This window comes from Pipistrellus hanaki (genome assembly GCF_964339955.1).
Source record: "Pipistrellus hanaki genome assembly, chromosome: 9".
Classification (NCBI taxonomy): Eukaryota; Metazoa; Chordata; class Mammalia; order Chiroptera; family Vespertilionidae; genus Pipistrellus; species Pipistrellus hanaki.
This window is the reverse complement of record NC_140511.1, coordinates 34,902,687-34,919,040: the sequence shown is the minus strand read 5'-3', so window position 1 is coordinate 34,919,040 and position 16,354 is coordinate 34,902,687. Positions and strand designations below refer to the sequence as shown.

At 36.0% G+C, this 16,354-nt stretch overlaps 1 protein-coding gene across 18 annotated transcripts in view; it reads right to left on the bottom strand.

The window, feature by feature from the left end:
* The window catches only part of LOC311628225 (disks large homolog 2), a gene marked incomplete at its 3' end in the record, with an annotated part of 1,110,130 nt that overhangs the window by 426,434 nt on the left and 667,342 nt on the right, over nt 1-16,354 (bottom strand). Inside the window, exon 9 of one of the 18 annotated variants that reach the window (XM_084895252.1) lies at nt 7,214-7,323. The exons of the other annotated variants lie outside the window; for them this stretch is intronic. Coding sequence (XP_084751378.1) covers nt 7,230-7,323 — 94 coding nt within the window. Of the gene's footprint in view, nt 1-7,213; nt 7,324-16,354 lie in introns of those variants that run through there. 18 annotated transcript variants of the gene reach the window in all.

Here is a 16,354-nt window from a genome sequence, read left to right as displayed (position 1 = left end):
ATGGTAATTCAACTATATTCTCCTGTATGCCATTTTAAAAGATTGATACAGACTCTATAAAGGAGAAAACCATTATGCCTTTACCTCAAAGAAATCCCAGATTAAATATAATAGCAACTCCCTAGAAGGGAAAAATAATGTTCAAATAGAATTCTCTGCATGTCAACAGGAAGGATGAGGTGGCTTTATCCAAATGGTACATTATCCTCTATTTCATGCAGCTATTACTATTTAATCCTCTAGGACTGCTATTGCCAGGCAGGTTATGAAGATTGCCCGGTGGCCACAAGGAAGGGTAAGCCATCCATCAGAACAAGAGAAGATTGCTGTAGCACTGCCCTGCTCTCCTTGGAGAGGACTCCTTGCTCTTCTACATCATTCCCTGGAGAGACTGGGTCACATCCTTTTAAAATCTAGATATATTGGTTCTTTCTTCCAACACTATCTTTCAGGAAGTTTCTGTGCATGTCTGTCTGTCTAAGCTGTTCCTTGTTTCTAGCAAGGTCTCACTCCTACTTTCTCCATAAAGCTTCCGGAATATTCTTCATGATTGCCACTTGATTTTGTACTCCGATGTATTTTAAGTAATAACAGTAATAATGACAATTGCTAACACATATGTTGGAATTTACTACAAGCTAGAGCCTGTGTTACATATGTTCTAAGTATCACATATCATGTAACCCTCTAACTAATCCTAAAATATAGGTGTATGTAATACCATTGTCTGCAAGGCTTCGCACTACCTTGCTCCTATTCACATGGCTGACTTGTTAGCGGTGGGGCTGGGCTTTGAACCTAGGTTGTCTATCTGCAAAGCCTGGGTGTGCGACCATTATGCTTTTTTAAAACTCTTTTTCTAGCATATACTTTCCCTCAAGAGTCATGAACTATATTTCATGTTCACCGTGGCAATTATACCTCCTATTTGAAAGGTAGTAAGGACTAGAATAAAGAGAGTAAGCTGTGAGTCAGATCATCTAGATTCAAGTCTGGGCCATCACTTATAAACCAGGTGACCTTGGGCAATGTGTTTACCTTTATGCCTCAGTTTCATACCCTGTAAGCAGGGATAGCACCTACCTCTTAGGACATTATGAATATTAGATGAAATGATGCTTAAATAGCCTGCCAGCTGCTCAGTAGATATCATGACTACCACAGTATTTAAACAGGAAATCTGGCAGTCAGTCACCTGTTTTATACACCCATGTCTCCTATCTTTTGTGGGTGTGAATTTATTCTTAAGATATAATTTCCTGATATGATGACAAATCATGCTATTGATTTTTCAAAAAATTTTACATTGTATATTTGATATTCTTCCAGAGAACTATCTACGTTTTTTCTACTAGCTGCAAAGACCCTCTTCATATTATACATCAGTGGTATAGACTGCTGAGCCTATAATTCAGAAATTCCACTTCCAGGAATCTGTTCTATAAAACTGAGTACAAGTGTGCATAGAATGCAACTGTCACATAGTTTATAAAAGCAAAACACTGAAAAAAATGCTCATCAGTATTGAACAGACATGTAGGAATGAAAGACATTGCTGTGAAGAGTTGATGACATGGGAAAATATTCACAACATATTATTAAGTGAAGACAGCAGGTTAAATAATATATATAGAGTTTAATAGTATATATGCAGTTTGGTAAATTAAAAAAATATAAAGTACTATCCCAATTTTATGCAAGAGGTATTAAGAAAAAAAGAATTTGGAAGCATATGCCAAGGAATTTGCTAAATATCATTTCTAGAAAATATGTCTACATGCAATTTTTATTTTCTCTCAATATTATATGTTTTCTGAATGACTTTTAAATGACATTAAAATTGTTCATCATATAAGCTAAGGGATAAAAAGCTATAAACTGCACATGTAATATGATGCCAATTTTGCAAAAAGCATATCTGTATGTCCATATGTATTTGGAAAAGCCAATAAAATGTTAACAATGCTTCCTCTAAATTATATTAATTTTCTTAATTATATTTTCCTGCATTTACAGATTATTTTAAATAAAAATATTTTTTTCTACTCCAGAGAGCTGTTATTGATTCATATTGATCTTGTTGAATTTATTCCAAAGGTCTACAGATTATCAACTCAGAGGTAGAAAATATGTTTTCCAATTTTAGGGCTATTTTTTCTTTAATAATGAGCAATGCATATTTCTCTGTACCTATGCATATAGGTACTAACAAGGTATTACAAGAGTGAAAATGCAGCATTATAATTTCTTATGACTAAGGAGATGGTTAACTGTCACCAGCACGTTGGCTATTTAAATTGGTCAGGATCACAAGTGTTTTCAGTTATGAAAATATATTCATTTCCTAAGAAGATTCCAGTTAACATTTAGTCTAATTCAGAGAAATTATAATATGTGATAGCTAAACTCCTTTTATAGAAATGATGACAATAAAGACAAATTTTCAGCAACCATACTATTTTTTACCAATGTATCTACGCATTCATTTAACACAATTTACACAATTACAAAACATATATAAGAGACAAAGAACACGAGGAAAAGAACATGAGCTTTCAGACTCTAGGACCCGTGTTTAAATACTGTTCTACCACACACTTAGCTGTATGACTCCAGGAAATCACTTAAATTGTCTGAATCTTGGCTGCCTTATCTAGAAAATGATTTACCTTAAGATCTACCTTATAGAACTGCTATGAGATTAAATGAGATACACTACGCAAAGCCTTAACAAATCACTGCCATATGGTAGCGCTCAGTAAATAACTATTTTTATCTACTGTTTTTATGTACTAACCTAGGTGATATGGAAGAAAAAATATGATCCTGATATAGATTCTTCCCTAAAGCACTGTATCTTGGAGAGAGAGATGAGGGATGACAGGAAAGAGAAAGGGAGAGAGAGAGAGAGGGAGAGAGAGAGAGAGAGAGAGAGAGAGAGAGAGAGAGAGAGAGAGAGAGAGAGAGAGAGAGGGAGAGAGGCTAAAACTGGTCAAGTATGATAGGAAGAAAAGCTAGACTGTCTTAGAAATTCAAAGGAAGAGGAAATGACATCCAGTAGGGAGAATTAGGGAGCACCTTATGAAGAGGCATCACTGGAGCTGGACTATGAAAAATACAGGATTTGAACATGTGAAAACAAAGATAGGTATGTTTTGTGGAGGATGTTGAAGAGCAGGCAGGATGGTGGGTGAAGCTAGTTAGTTATCTGGTTAAGTTGGTTGGGGACTGGAGACATTAAGAGGAGAAGTGATGATATGTCTGAAAATATGACAATGTATAACATACAAACCCATTTATAGCAGAGCTTCTATTTAAATGGACAAAATAAACTCCTTCAAATCTTGGGGCCATTAAGTGCAGTATTCATATTTGAGGAATTATATATATATCTAATTTCCAATAAATGTAGTAACACATTTTAGTAAAACACAAAGTTTGAATCCCAGCTCCTACCTATTAGCTGTGCATATTTATATGAGTTACTTAATCTTCCTGACTTTCAGTCCCATTCAATTTTAATAGACATGACAGGACTATTGTAAAAATTAATGGAACAAAATTATGCAAATGATTTATTAGAGTGCTTGGTATTGGCAGAACTCAGCCAATATTAATTGTACTCCCCCATTCACCAGACTATCTGACTATTGTACCTCCCAAACCTCCTCTTTCTAGCTACAAAACACATTTTGGAGATAATTATACCTTCATCCCTGTTGTTCATGCTCTGAGGGGTTTTAAACAGGAGATCTCTCCTTGTACTCTGTTGGCCAAAGTATTTCCCGCAGTTGAGTAAGAGCACAAATTACCCCCAGGGGATGCAATGATTGGCATTGAAGTCCATGCGGGGAGAGGATTCCTGGCCTGTCTCTAGGATCAGAGAAGACTGCTTTTGTGGGTAACCCCAACTGGACCACGATGCCCAGTGGAAGTGAGAGCTGCTCTTAAATGAAAGACTAGAATGAAGATACAACAATGTGGAAGAGATATTTTAAAAGATTATCAATAGAGAGGAACCTTTCATCTACTATATGTGACAAAGCACATGTGGATTCAGCAAGATTCAGCGAGAAATGTTAGAATGATTCATCGTGATCACAGTTAAAATGGATATCAGGCAACAAAGCTGCATGAGGGTCATGATGAAATACAGATAGAGTGAAAAGTGATGGTCAAAACCTTAAAGAGCTAGCGGGCTACATAGGTTTGTGTCAGGAACCTTGATGTCAGTTTCAGATACCTTTTTTTTGCAGCAGGATGGGATGCAGAGAGAAAGAAGGTGGGGGAAGGTGGAGAGGGCAAAAGAGATAAGTGGTGACAGAGACTTGACTTTGGGTGGTGAGCACACACAATGCAGTATGCAGATGAATGTTCTTGTACACTTGAACCCTGTATGGTTTTATTAACCAATATCATCCCAATAAATTCAATAAAAATCTTCAATGTGTCAGTTCAGGATACCTCAGGGCTAGCAGGGTGGAATACAGAATATAGAGCTTAAAGTCATCTTACAATCTTCTATTTTGTCCACATGAAATATTCTGTAAAATCTTCATGACTTGCCTGAGCTCTGTAACTAGATATTTTAGGGCAATGGGGTAGGAAAGAGAAGTGGTTGAATGTAAGTTTCAATAACAGAGGATCCCTAAATTTCTCAGTCACTGTTTAATCACATACATCATCACCTTTAATCTTCATAACAACAAACTTTCAACAGTGGCTATCAGTTTTTTTTTTTTTTTTAAATATATTCTATTGATTTTTTACAGAGAGGAAGAGAGAGGGATAGAGAGTTAGAAACATCAATGAGAGAGAATCATCCATCAGCTGCCTCTTGCACACCCCCTACTGGGGATGTGCCCACAATCAATGTACATGCCCTTGACCAGAATTGAACCTGGGACCTTTCAGTCTGCAGGCCAACGCTCTATCCACTGAGCCAAACCGGTTTCGGCCAGTTTTTTTTTTTTTTTTTTTTTTTTTTTTTTTTTTTTTTGTGTGTGTGTGTGTGTGTGTGTTTTTCTTTTGTTTGTTTGGTTTGTTTTTTTTTTTTTGTTTTTTTTTAAAGGAAACTGAGGCTCAGAGAGAATAAGGTGACACTGATGAGGTAGTGGTCAAATTTGAATGTGATTTGAATGTAGGTCTCTTTGACTCCAACATTCACTATGCAATATTTCACTGAACGATATTAAGTGGGGGAATATAAAGCAAAAATATTATTTTTATATATTTTACATGTATTATGATCTATTATGTATTTAGTATTATTTATTTACATATAGTTATGTATTTATAAATATACATTTATATATAAAATTTAACTTTTGTAGGAAGAATTTAACCAAGTATTTCTCTCTAGGCTACAGAACACAGTGGTTCTGGGGAAGATTCTACTTTAGCCAGGTGACCACATTCTTGAATTCTATACTTGATCACAGCTCTTATATAGCTCCCCTTAATTCTCATGGTTTTAAATTTAGCCTAGCCTTCTTAGAGCTCACTCAGCATTAAATAGATTTGGATCTACAGGTATGTGAAACCTTGTCCAACTGTCCGTGGTCCAGTCTAACATTATACAGTGAAGCCATAGAGTGCCACTCCCTGCCCCTAGGAACTAACTGGGTGGCATCACTCTAGGAATGGCTATGTGTACATACTTGATTTCTGTGCTCAAACATGAAGGTATGCAAAAGTAAACACTGCATTCATTTATAAAGTTTAATGACACCTGAATATTGGGGAAGGTATATATTTTTGTTTACTAAACATTCTGGAATTGTTAATTTTTGAACTTTTAAATTAAACATAATTTTCTTTATCACATAGACTTTTTTAAAGTCACTTTTATAGGTATGCTTATTTTTAAATAAAGTATTATTTATTGGGATCAATATAAGACATGGAGATATAAAGGAAACATTACTAAATCAACATAAAGTCTCCAAATCTACCCTATAAAGCAAGTGTGAATATAGTGTAAGTCTATGTTTTATTAGGCAAACTGGAGGCATACTTCCCCCTTCATTCATTTTCTAATCTTCTACCATCCCCACAACTGCAACCAGTCCTATAATCACCATAATGCCCTGGACTAGAAACCAAGGCTAATAATAGTAATAGTAATAATAATAATAACTAACCTGAATGCAGTTTGTGTCCAGCTCTTTTCTAAGTGTTTTACATAGATTATTTCATTGAATCTGAATAATAACCTATGGTATAGGCATAAATAATGAAATGGGTAGAAAGGTTCCATAACTCATCCAAGGTCAAACAGCGAGCAAGTGGTGAACCCAGAGTTATCCTACTCCAACATCGCTGCTCTTAAACAAGATGTTATCCTGCTTCTGGATTTGCCATTTACTTTTACATGTTGCAGAGGAAATTACAGACTATCTGCTCAAATCTCAATTTGTGAAATGGGCCTAACAACATTTCTCTGCTCATTTTGTATGATCTCATAGGAACTAAATGAGAAACAAAAGCATCTGTGCAGTACTAGACAGCTATAAGGGCTTACTAATACTATTACAAATTCACAGCGAGGCCTCACATAATTGGCTTTGAAATCTCTGGCTATCACTTTTATTTCAGCTGTTTTCACTCTGCTTTTATCCCCTGTCTCAGGATGATAAATGAGACTTTAGAAGAAGATTAGGGGAGGGGAAAACGAACATAAAACAAAATATGGGGCTTCAGTGGATCATTGACAGTACTTTCATTAGGATGCAGTCTCCATGAGGAGAAGACTCACATTGTTCTACTTCAAGGTCAACATAATTTAAAAACATCTAGGATGAGGGCTGATCTCTCTCTATATAAGTCTAAGTGACTGTTGACTGGTTGACCAGTTGACCGGTCACTATGATGTGCACTGACCACTAGGGAGCAGATGCTCAACACAGGAGCTGCCCCCCGGTGTGCTCCCACAGCAGGAGAACTGCTCAGCTGACCCAGGGGCGCCAGATGCAGGGCTCAGGGCTGGCCACCCCAGAGCAGTAGCAAGCCTAAGGAGTGCTGGCAGGCGCAGAGGGGCTGGGATGAGCAGGAGCAGCAAGCAGTGTTTGAATGCTGGTTTTGCCCAATCCCACAGGCCACACTGAGGGACCCCACCAGTGCATAAATCCATGCACTGGGCCTCTAGTATTTACATGTGTACCCAGAGGCACATACACTGACAGGGACTGCTAAGTGCTTTCACTGAGGATTGAAATGTTCATAAGGCATTAAGGACTGAGCACTTGCCTGAAACTGCACCTGGATGCCTCCCTTCTTCCTGGGAAAAGCTGATTGCCTACCTTGAATAGGCTGTAGGTGTTGCTGTGAGGAGGCAATGATAGAAAACTTTAGTTCTATCGGAATGGGCTAAAACCTCCAAAAAAACCAAAGACTAATTTAAAGCATAGAGAAGATTTGGGAAATCTTAAAGCTAATAATGCTACCTTATGCGTAGCAGCAAAAAGAGCCAGACTTTGGAGTTCGTTTGAATCCTGATCCTGTTATGTATCAGCTGTGTGACCTTTAATACTAAGGATCCTGGAGCCAGTCTGACTGTGTTGAGATCTCAGCTTTGCTAATTACTAGATCCTGGCTGCCTAATCAGCATCTCATGTGGTTGACTTACAGACGAGATTTTCAACCCCTTTTATCTGATGGCACAGATAAACTAATTACTAAAATTTGCAGCACACTAAAAAATATGTTTTGCCCTTATGACAAAAAATAATAACTATAATTTTGATCCATTCATACTGGATGGCTATTGTTGTGTTGGCAGCTGTCATTTTTTTATTTGACAATCTAAGGAAAAAGAGGTAAGTGCCCCTGACTAAACAGTCAAGTATTGCATGTTTTAAAAATTATTGGGGTACAGCAGTATGCCTGCTGCAGCACAATAGAAAATCGCTGCCTTATAGACACTACACATTTAACATGTCCAAAAACAAATTCTTGATATTTGTCCCCAACTTTAGTCTTACTGTTTTTTAGTAGTAACAGCTCCTCTCTGCTGTTGCTCAGGCTACAAACTCTGGTGTCAGCCCCCTGTAGTTTAAATATATTGCTCTGTTGACTCCTGCCTTGCATTAGTTCTGACAAGAAACCTATTTTTATTATGTCCCTCTCTTTATAATGTCTTTGGGCTTGGTTGAGCCTCTCAGGCCAGTATGATCACACTTTTCAACAAATGTTAAAAATTATGACTATTTGGTACTTCAAAGTCTGCTTTTACTGGTGCCAGAAGTCACTACAATTTCTTTTATAGTCTTTTTACTCTGTTTCATCTGAACAGGTTCTATTGCTATGCTTTCAAGTTCTCAATTCTTTCTTCTGCAGTATCTCTTGTGATATTAATTTTCAATTCAGAAACAATATTTTCATTACTCAATGTTTAATGTGGGTTTATTTCATTTCACTCCTTTTAATTTATATGTCTTTTCCTAGTTTTTTTAGTGAGATAAACCATATTTTGAATAGCTTTTATTCTTGTCCATTAGTTCTATCATTTCTTCCTCTGTTTCTGTTGGTTAATTTTTCAGTTGATTATGGATATTTTCCTATGGAAGGGAAGGTTGGGGAAAAACATCAGATTTTGTTTTTAGAAATGTTAAATGTGTGATGCTTATAAGGCAACCAATTGAGTGCTGATTAGACAGTGAGGATCAAGGCATTTATCTTAAAGAAATATATAATCAGGAGATGGGGGTCAGAAAGATTCTACAAGTATTATCTGTAATGAAAATTTCTAGAAACAACTAAATGTTTATCAATAGGAATGCAGTTAAGTAATTTATGGTTCCTCTGTATTATACAGCTACTAAAGAATATTTTGGAAATCTAAGAACATGAGAAAACACTTGAATTATAATGTTAAATTAAAAAAAAAACCCACTATATATAATATTAACCAATTTTTATAAACAAACTTACAGAGAAAAAAATAACAAATATTAATAATAATTATTGTTATGTGGTAAGAATAATTATTGTTCTTCATATTTTTGTTATTTTATAACTTTTCTACAAATGGATATTACTTTACAATTAGGAAAAATAATAAAATAAGATAGGACTTTTTAGAAAAAAACAATTTAAGATGAGTATCCTAGCTAATAAAGAAGGAATATGCAAATTGATCATCACGCTGTCACAAAGATGGTGGCACCCACAGCAGAGGCCAAGTTTTCATAATGAGCCTAATGAGCAATCAGCAGGGAACTGAGGCTGGGTGGTGCTGGGCCAGGGCAGGGTACCTGAGGCTACCCCCTGGACCAGGGGACCTTAGGCCACATCCCCCACCCTGGCACCAGGCCGGGAGACTTCAGGCTGCATCCCCCACCCGGCACCAGGCCGGGGGACCTGAGGTTGTGCTGTGGGACCTGAGGCTGCACACCCTGCCCAGTGGGCCTTGACAAGGGTGGGGCTGGCCGGGTCTGGATCTAACCCAATGGGCATGGGCTGGCTGGGGCTGGGTCTCGCAGGATTTTGAGGTGCCACAGGTGGGCGGGGACTTGACTCTGGGTCCCACAGCATGCCCCAGACTCTGACAGGAGAAAGATTTTCTACATTTTACTAATTTTCTTTCATTTCTGACACTTCTATTATAGAGAAAGGGCAAATAGCAATATTAAAATATTTCCTCTAAATAATTCCCTTTTAATATGCACACATTTCGTGCCACTAGTAAGTTAATAAAAAGGCATGAAATAGATATAGAGATAAATATTGAAATGGTTGTCTAGGGAAAGTGTATAATGGCTGTATTTTTAAAAAGATTTTTACTCAGATATAGCTTGCTTCATTACCTAGATTAATCAAATTACCTAGAAGCAATAAATGAATAATTCAACCCAAAACTTATGTGATGACAAGTCTATAATATGTAAGAATATGCATCTTTGGTAGATGATGGTAAAAGGGGGATAAATTGTGATGAAAGGAAATGTAACTTGAGGTGGTGAACACCCAATAAAATATACAGATGATGTATTACAGAACTGAGTACCTGAAACCTATATAAGTCTATTAACCAGTGTAATCCCAATAAAGTCCATAAAAATACATCAAAGAATATAAATCTTTGGAATGTAATAATTATTTCCTACAATGACCTTATATTTTGTGAAGGCAATCATTAATATTAATAAGGTAACTTCACTCACAGCAGTTAATGATATAGGAGATGACAGGAAGTCACTCAGGGATTACAATACTGTCAATAATTTTCAAATTATACATCCACATGTGGAGAATTAGGAATCAGATGTTTTCTGTTTACTATTACTTTGGTGACACATGGATGTAAAAATAAACGAGAAAAGGAGGTCGATTCTACTTGTCAAGTCATAAAATACACCCTGTTTCAATATCATACAGGTAAGGGTCAGAAATAAGCTACACATTGTGTTGGTGATCATTTGATCATTGTTACTTGCAATCAACGGGACAAGGGTTAATAGTTGATTGCTTCTACAGTGGTCCCTCCAAAATTATCCATCGCCCATCATTTATCTCTTCTTTCCTGCAACCAGCCCTGAAGACCAAGGATGAACTCATTCCATTAAAATGTACTGCAGCATTGATTAAACAACAATAGTTATAGATTTGCAATCATGGTCTTCCATAAAATTATAAGGCCTATTGTTGTGTGTTTATGTCTGGCTAATTTATTAGGCGCATAGGTAATGATAAATATCTACAAAAGATAGTTTTAAAATCCCCATTACTGTTTCCTTTTCCCCCCCTAACATTAAATTTGTTTCCCTGACAGCAAACAGCAGCTTAACATGTTTTCTAATATGTATTTGGATAGCTGCCTTTAATTTGTCAACCTCCCCATTAGCATACCCACTCTATTGCTATCTGGATGGCTCTATCTGTCATGCCTCACAGTTTATGTAAGTTAACCTACACGGCTGTGTGGAGCTACCATCAATAAAGAGAAAATTCCCCTTGACTCTTCCACATAATGGTTTATCCTCCATCTGTCTCACTAGTTTTGCCCCACTGGCCCCTTCCCATTGCTACACTTTGCTTCAAAAGAGGCATTATAATGAATGCCACCGTCTACACTGGGGAAAGCAGGCATGCAGCACATGGCAAAGCAGATAACTCAGAGACATAGCTGATGAATCTTTGATTTGTTTGAATCCACTTTATCAAGGTTGTGAGGAGCCAGATGCCATGTTTTACAGATTTTTAAAAAAAGGGAAAGCTACATGGTGTTAGTTGTTGAGAGCCACTATGACTAAAATAGGGCAAAAAAAAAAAAAAAATTACCCAGAGGATGATTATAGTTATTCAAAGAGGCCAGACTGAAGCTTATATTGGATTGTCAGTGTACATGGTACTAGATATTAGTTGTAGTCATAAAAATAAAGACCTTCATTAAAGCATTAAGGCTATAATGACTTCCTGCAATAAAATGTTCTAATATGCCCTGTACTATAACTAAGTTGAGAAAATGTATATGTACTGACGATTGCTTTTGGGCGCTGTATAATGTTTGTTGGCTACATTTTCATTTCATGGAGGATGTATACCGAAAAAATGACTTTATTTGTGAGCAGTTCATTTTAAATCCTTGTTTTAAACCATATGAATAATAGCTAACATTTATTGAGTTTGACTTTTTTTCCAAGCATTTCACATGTATTAACTCAGTTTATTGTTACAATAAACCTGAGACGTCAAAAGTATTATTCTGCTCCTTTTACTAGTGCAAATGAGAAAACTGAGGCAAAGGGCAGTTATGTAACTTACCCAAGGTCACACAGCTTGGAAGGGGTCAAGGTGGGGCCCTGAGCAGGGTGCTAATCACTCTGCTATACTGATCCTAACTCTAAAGCAGGGCAGGGCACACCCAATTCTTTTCTACTACAGCTAGTTAAATGCATGACAGAAAGATTTATTTCCTGCATCAGAAGAAGAAACTTCCAGTTCATCCAGAATTGATTTAAGTCATTAACTATAAGTTAAAAAAAAAGAGAGTCTAGGACATGCCCAGACTTGAATGTGATGGAAGGTGTTAACCAATCCTTTGAGAGCTTGTCCCAAATGGAGACCTATGCCTTAAGCCATAATTAAGGGGCTGTTTCTTTAACACAGAGTTAATAACTGGCAAGTTCGTGTAATTTAGCTCAGTGATTCTCAAACTTGGGCACTCATTCACAACTTGGGATTTGTGGTAATTTACATAGACTGAGTATCCTCAGGAAAAAAAGTATCAGGTGTGTCGCCTTCATTTGAAGATTTTGGATAAAAATAAGTTTCTGCTTAATTAAAATATTTTCAAAATAAAGCAAGCAAGGATATTTTATAAGATTCTAGGAGAAAATACAAGATTTTGTGTTTCATGCTTTGATAGAAAGCTTCATGATCTACCCTGGAACCAAAGAACAAGTACATTTTTTGAGGCCCCAGGGCACGTGATAGAAACATTTGAGAAACGGTGGATGGTCTAGCCTCTAACCAGTTCTGATACATAAAGGTAAACACCAAAGGAAAATAATCAGTAACCATAGAAAACACTTATTCTGTTCTTGAAAGATTATTCCATAGGTGATAAAACATTTGCCATGAACTTTCCCCTCTTTCTTCAACAGTCCCTCTACTCCACACAGGAGTCAAAAGGTTAAATAAAATCAGATAATTTTATTCTCCTGGTTAGTATCCTTTATGGGGTTCCAAATGCACTTAAGATAAAACCTACACATTTTCATCATTACCTACAAAGTCCTATGTCATCCAGCTCCTGACTCCCTCTCTAACCTAATTTTCTGCTATGCTCCCATTAATTAGCTCATTTCTTTCCAGCCAAACTAGACTTCCTTATGTTCCAGGAACACACTAAATACCTGCCTCAGTGACTCTGAGGCCTTGCTATTGCTATTTTCTCTCCCTGGAATGTTCTTTCTCTGAACTTTATAGCACTACTTTTTTCTCTCTCTCTCTTTTGTTCATTCTCAGTTCATATGCTATCTCCTTAGAGAAGAATTTCCTGGTTATCCTACTCAATGTTCTTCTATCCCCCAATCACCCTCTTTCACATTATTCTTTTATTTTCCTTCTAACACTTACCACTATTAACTCATTTAATAATAACTATAAAACCATATCTAATTGGCAGCCTTTTATTCAATACACTATTTATTCAGCTCTTATTCAATACACTAAATTATAAATTCCATGAGGACAGGAATCTTATCTGGTTTGTTCACCATTGTAACTTTGTCATTAATAACTGTACTTGACATATGATTGAAACTAAATATTGATAGAATGAGTAAACAAATAAATGAATGAAAGAAAAATAACTGGAATATATTTTAGATACTATATCCAGTAAGCTAGTGTTCTATCATTTGGGGAGAATGGAATGGAGACAGATTCTAGTCCAATGGGTTCATATTTACTGAGTAAATAGGAAAGTCAAACTGGTCAACATTGAAGTCACAATTTAGAGTGGTCCTTCAAAGCTTCTGGTGACAAGAAATCTTTCCTGTGATTTTATTTAGGTTTTGCTAATTGTTCAATCAAATTATATGAGGGAACAATACATGGGACAAATGAGAAAGATACCTGAGCATCCTGAGATTAGAGTCAGGTAAACTTGATTTCCGTCACTAGGAAATAATATATCAATCACAGCTATGGATTAAAACCCTGGCTTTCAAAATGACATTTATCACATTCATAACTTGGGAAATTGTTCCCATATCTAGCCATATCTAGGAAGAGTAGTTTTATTCTACATCCCTCAATTTTTTGGTGTCGTTTTAGTGCCAATGATTTATTTGTATATTCTTGAGAATATCTAGCCTGATGGGGAGAGGTGTACAGCTTGCCTCTCTTCTGAATGTCCAGAGAAGACTTGGCTCAGTAGAAGTGGAATCCATAATTGTAGATAATGCTCATAGATGATCATTAATTGATTGTAGCATATATATATATATATATATATATATATATATATATATATATATATATAATGTTTATTGATTTCTGAGAAGGGACAGGAAGAGAGAGATAGAAACATCAATGATGAAAGAGAATAATTGATCAGCTGCCTCCTGCATGCCCCCTACTGAGGATTGAGCCTGCAACTGAGACATGTGCCCTGACCTGGAATCAAACCATGACTTCCTGGTTCATTGGTTGACACTAAACCACCGAGCCTCTTAGCTGGGCAATTGTAGCTTTGTGTAATTGTTACCTTCTGACTTCACCCAAAAAGAAAAAAAGTAAGTGAACATCATCTGAGAGGAATAAAAAGAGTGCTAGATTGGGTGTTTGAAGACATGGGTTCTAAGTCTGATTCTATCTTTTACAAATATGGGGTTTGGAATAGCTAATGAATTGTGCTGGGATTTGTGTTCTTTGACTAGCAAATGGAAGAAGATTAGACACTATATTCCTTTGTGGCCCTTCCAACTGTGATAGTCTATAATTCCCTGTGGTAAAAACCCATCTCTGCATCATTGAAATAGCTTTCTTTTCCAAACATTGAAGGGCAGAATATTACATCACTTTGATTTATAGGAGACTCAACTGGCTTTCTACTAAGAGAATTTTACCCAAGGACTTTTTGTTTATGCTCTCTTTCATAAATCAATAGAGAAACAAAATTTCCTAGTTTACTCAGGTATACATTTCCTCAAACAGTAAGAAAGAGATTTATTAAAGAATTCCAGCTAAGTCATAGTAATAAAAATCCTTTAAAATTTTTTATGATTTCTTTCAACAAAAGTGAATGTGAATAAAGAAAATAGAGAAATATTTCTTATAACAGAGTAAGATATTATGAGCATGTGAAATAAAAGATTGAAGATTCCTTTTTCAAAGAAATGTTTCTCCATCAGTCTGAGTCTCATCATTAAAGATTCATTCCCTATATTTACTATTTTAGGAAAGTATAAAACAGGTATCAAATATAAGCTATTATAATATCTTGGTAATTTTACTATTAAATAATAATTTTACATAGCCCTCTAAAGATGACAACTCTCACATATATTATCACATGAAAACCTCATTAATTCCATGAAGAAATTAGAAGACCCTTTATCTAAATTTATAGATGAGAAAATCATCTATAAATGAGATTAAATGACTTGTTTAGGGTCAACTAGGCAGCAAGTAGTAGGATTGAGATTAGAACCCAGCCTCCTGAGATGATCCCAGTTCTTTTTATCCAACATTTCTCTTAGGATAGAGACAGCATGAGTTAGGAGGTCAGAATATGGAGATGCGGCTTTTAAAGACAGGATGACTGACCTGAATTCAAATTTTGTATCTGCTATTTCTTTGCTGTGTCATATAATATAATGACTTAAACTCATTTTTGTTTTCTGTAAAGAATCAGAAATAAGAATATTATATAAGTAATATAGGGGCAATAGTATACATTACAGTACTTGGTGTTAATAATGCATAGTGTAATCTTTTTGTTTTTTACCACTTGATATATTTTTAATCTTATAACTACACTGTTTCCCTGAAAATAAGACAGTGTCTTATATTAATTTTTGCTCCCAAAGATGCCCTAGGTCTTATTTTCAGGGGATGTCTTATTGTTCCATGCACTAGGTCTTATTTTCAGAGGATGTCTTATTTTCGGGGAAACACGGGTAGGTTGTGAGAAAGGATAGGGATATAAAGATAATTTAAAGAGAGATACTATTTTTTTATGAGCCTCACATTTCAAACTGTAAAAGTTGTTTTCATTAGGTTCTATTTTTCATTCTTCCTTGAGTATGCATTGCTGTCCCCCACCTGTATGTCCTTCCTGATATCTTGACTCTCTGATGAATGCCTACACATTTTTTTCAAGCTCAAATTCCAGAGTTATCTCGTCTTTAACACTTTCTCTGATGCCATAGGCTATTCTTGTGGCATTCCTGCAAAACTCAACTTCCCTAATATGTATTTACATATTTAAGACGTGCCTCTTGTGGTGCTAGGGAACTCTGGCAGGGCAACCTGAGAACACTTCATAGAACTGATCTAATTTTGTTTGTTTTTCTAAGGAGTCCCCACACATTGGGATTTTACTGACCTTTTGTTTAAAAAGTGAGAACTAATGTAGAAATACCAACTTTTAACTTTCTAAGCGAGGATATAATAAACCACCACACAAGAAATGGCATTGATACCAAAATATAAAATCTCAGGATAAAAAATAAATTAATAGATTAAGCTTTTTGGAAATTTCATAGAGGGGGCCTGCATTTTCAGGGAACAGGTCTTTAGGGATGCACTGGTTTAAATATATTTCTGTTCCAATTTGATAGATCTTAGAGATATTTTTTTTTCATAGTCACATTTACATTCCTAGTGCAGTGCTCTCTGCTTA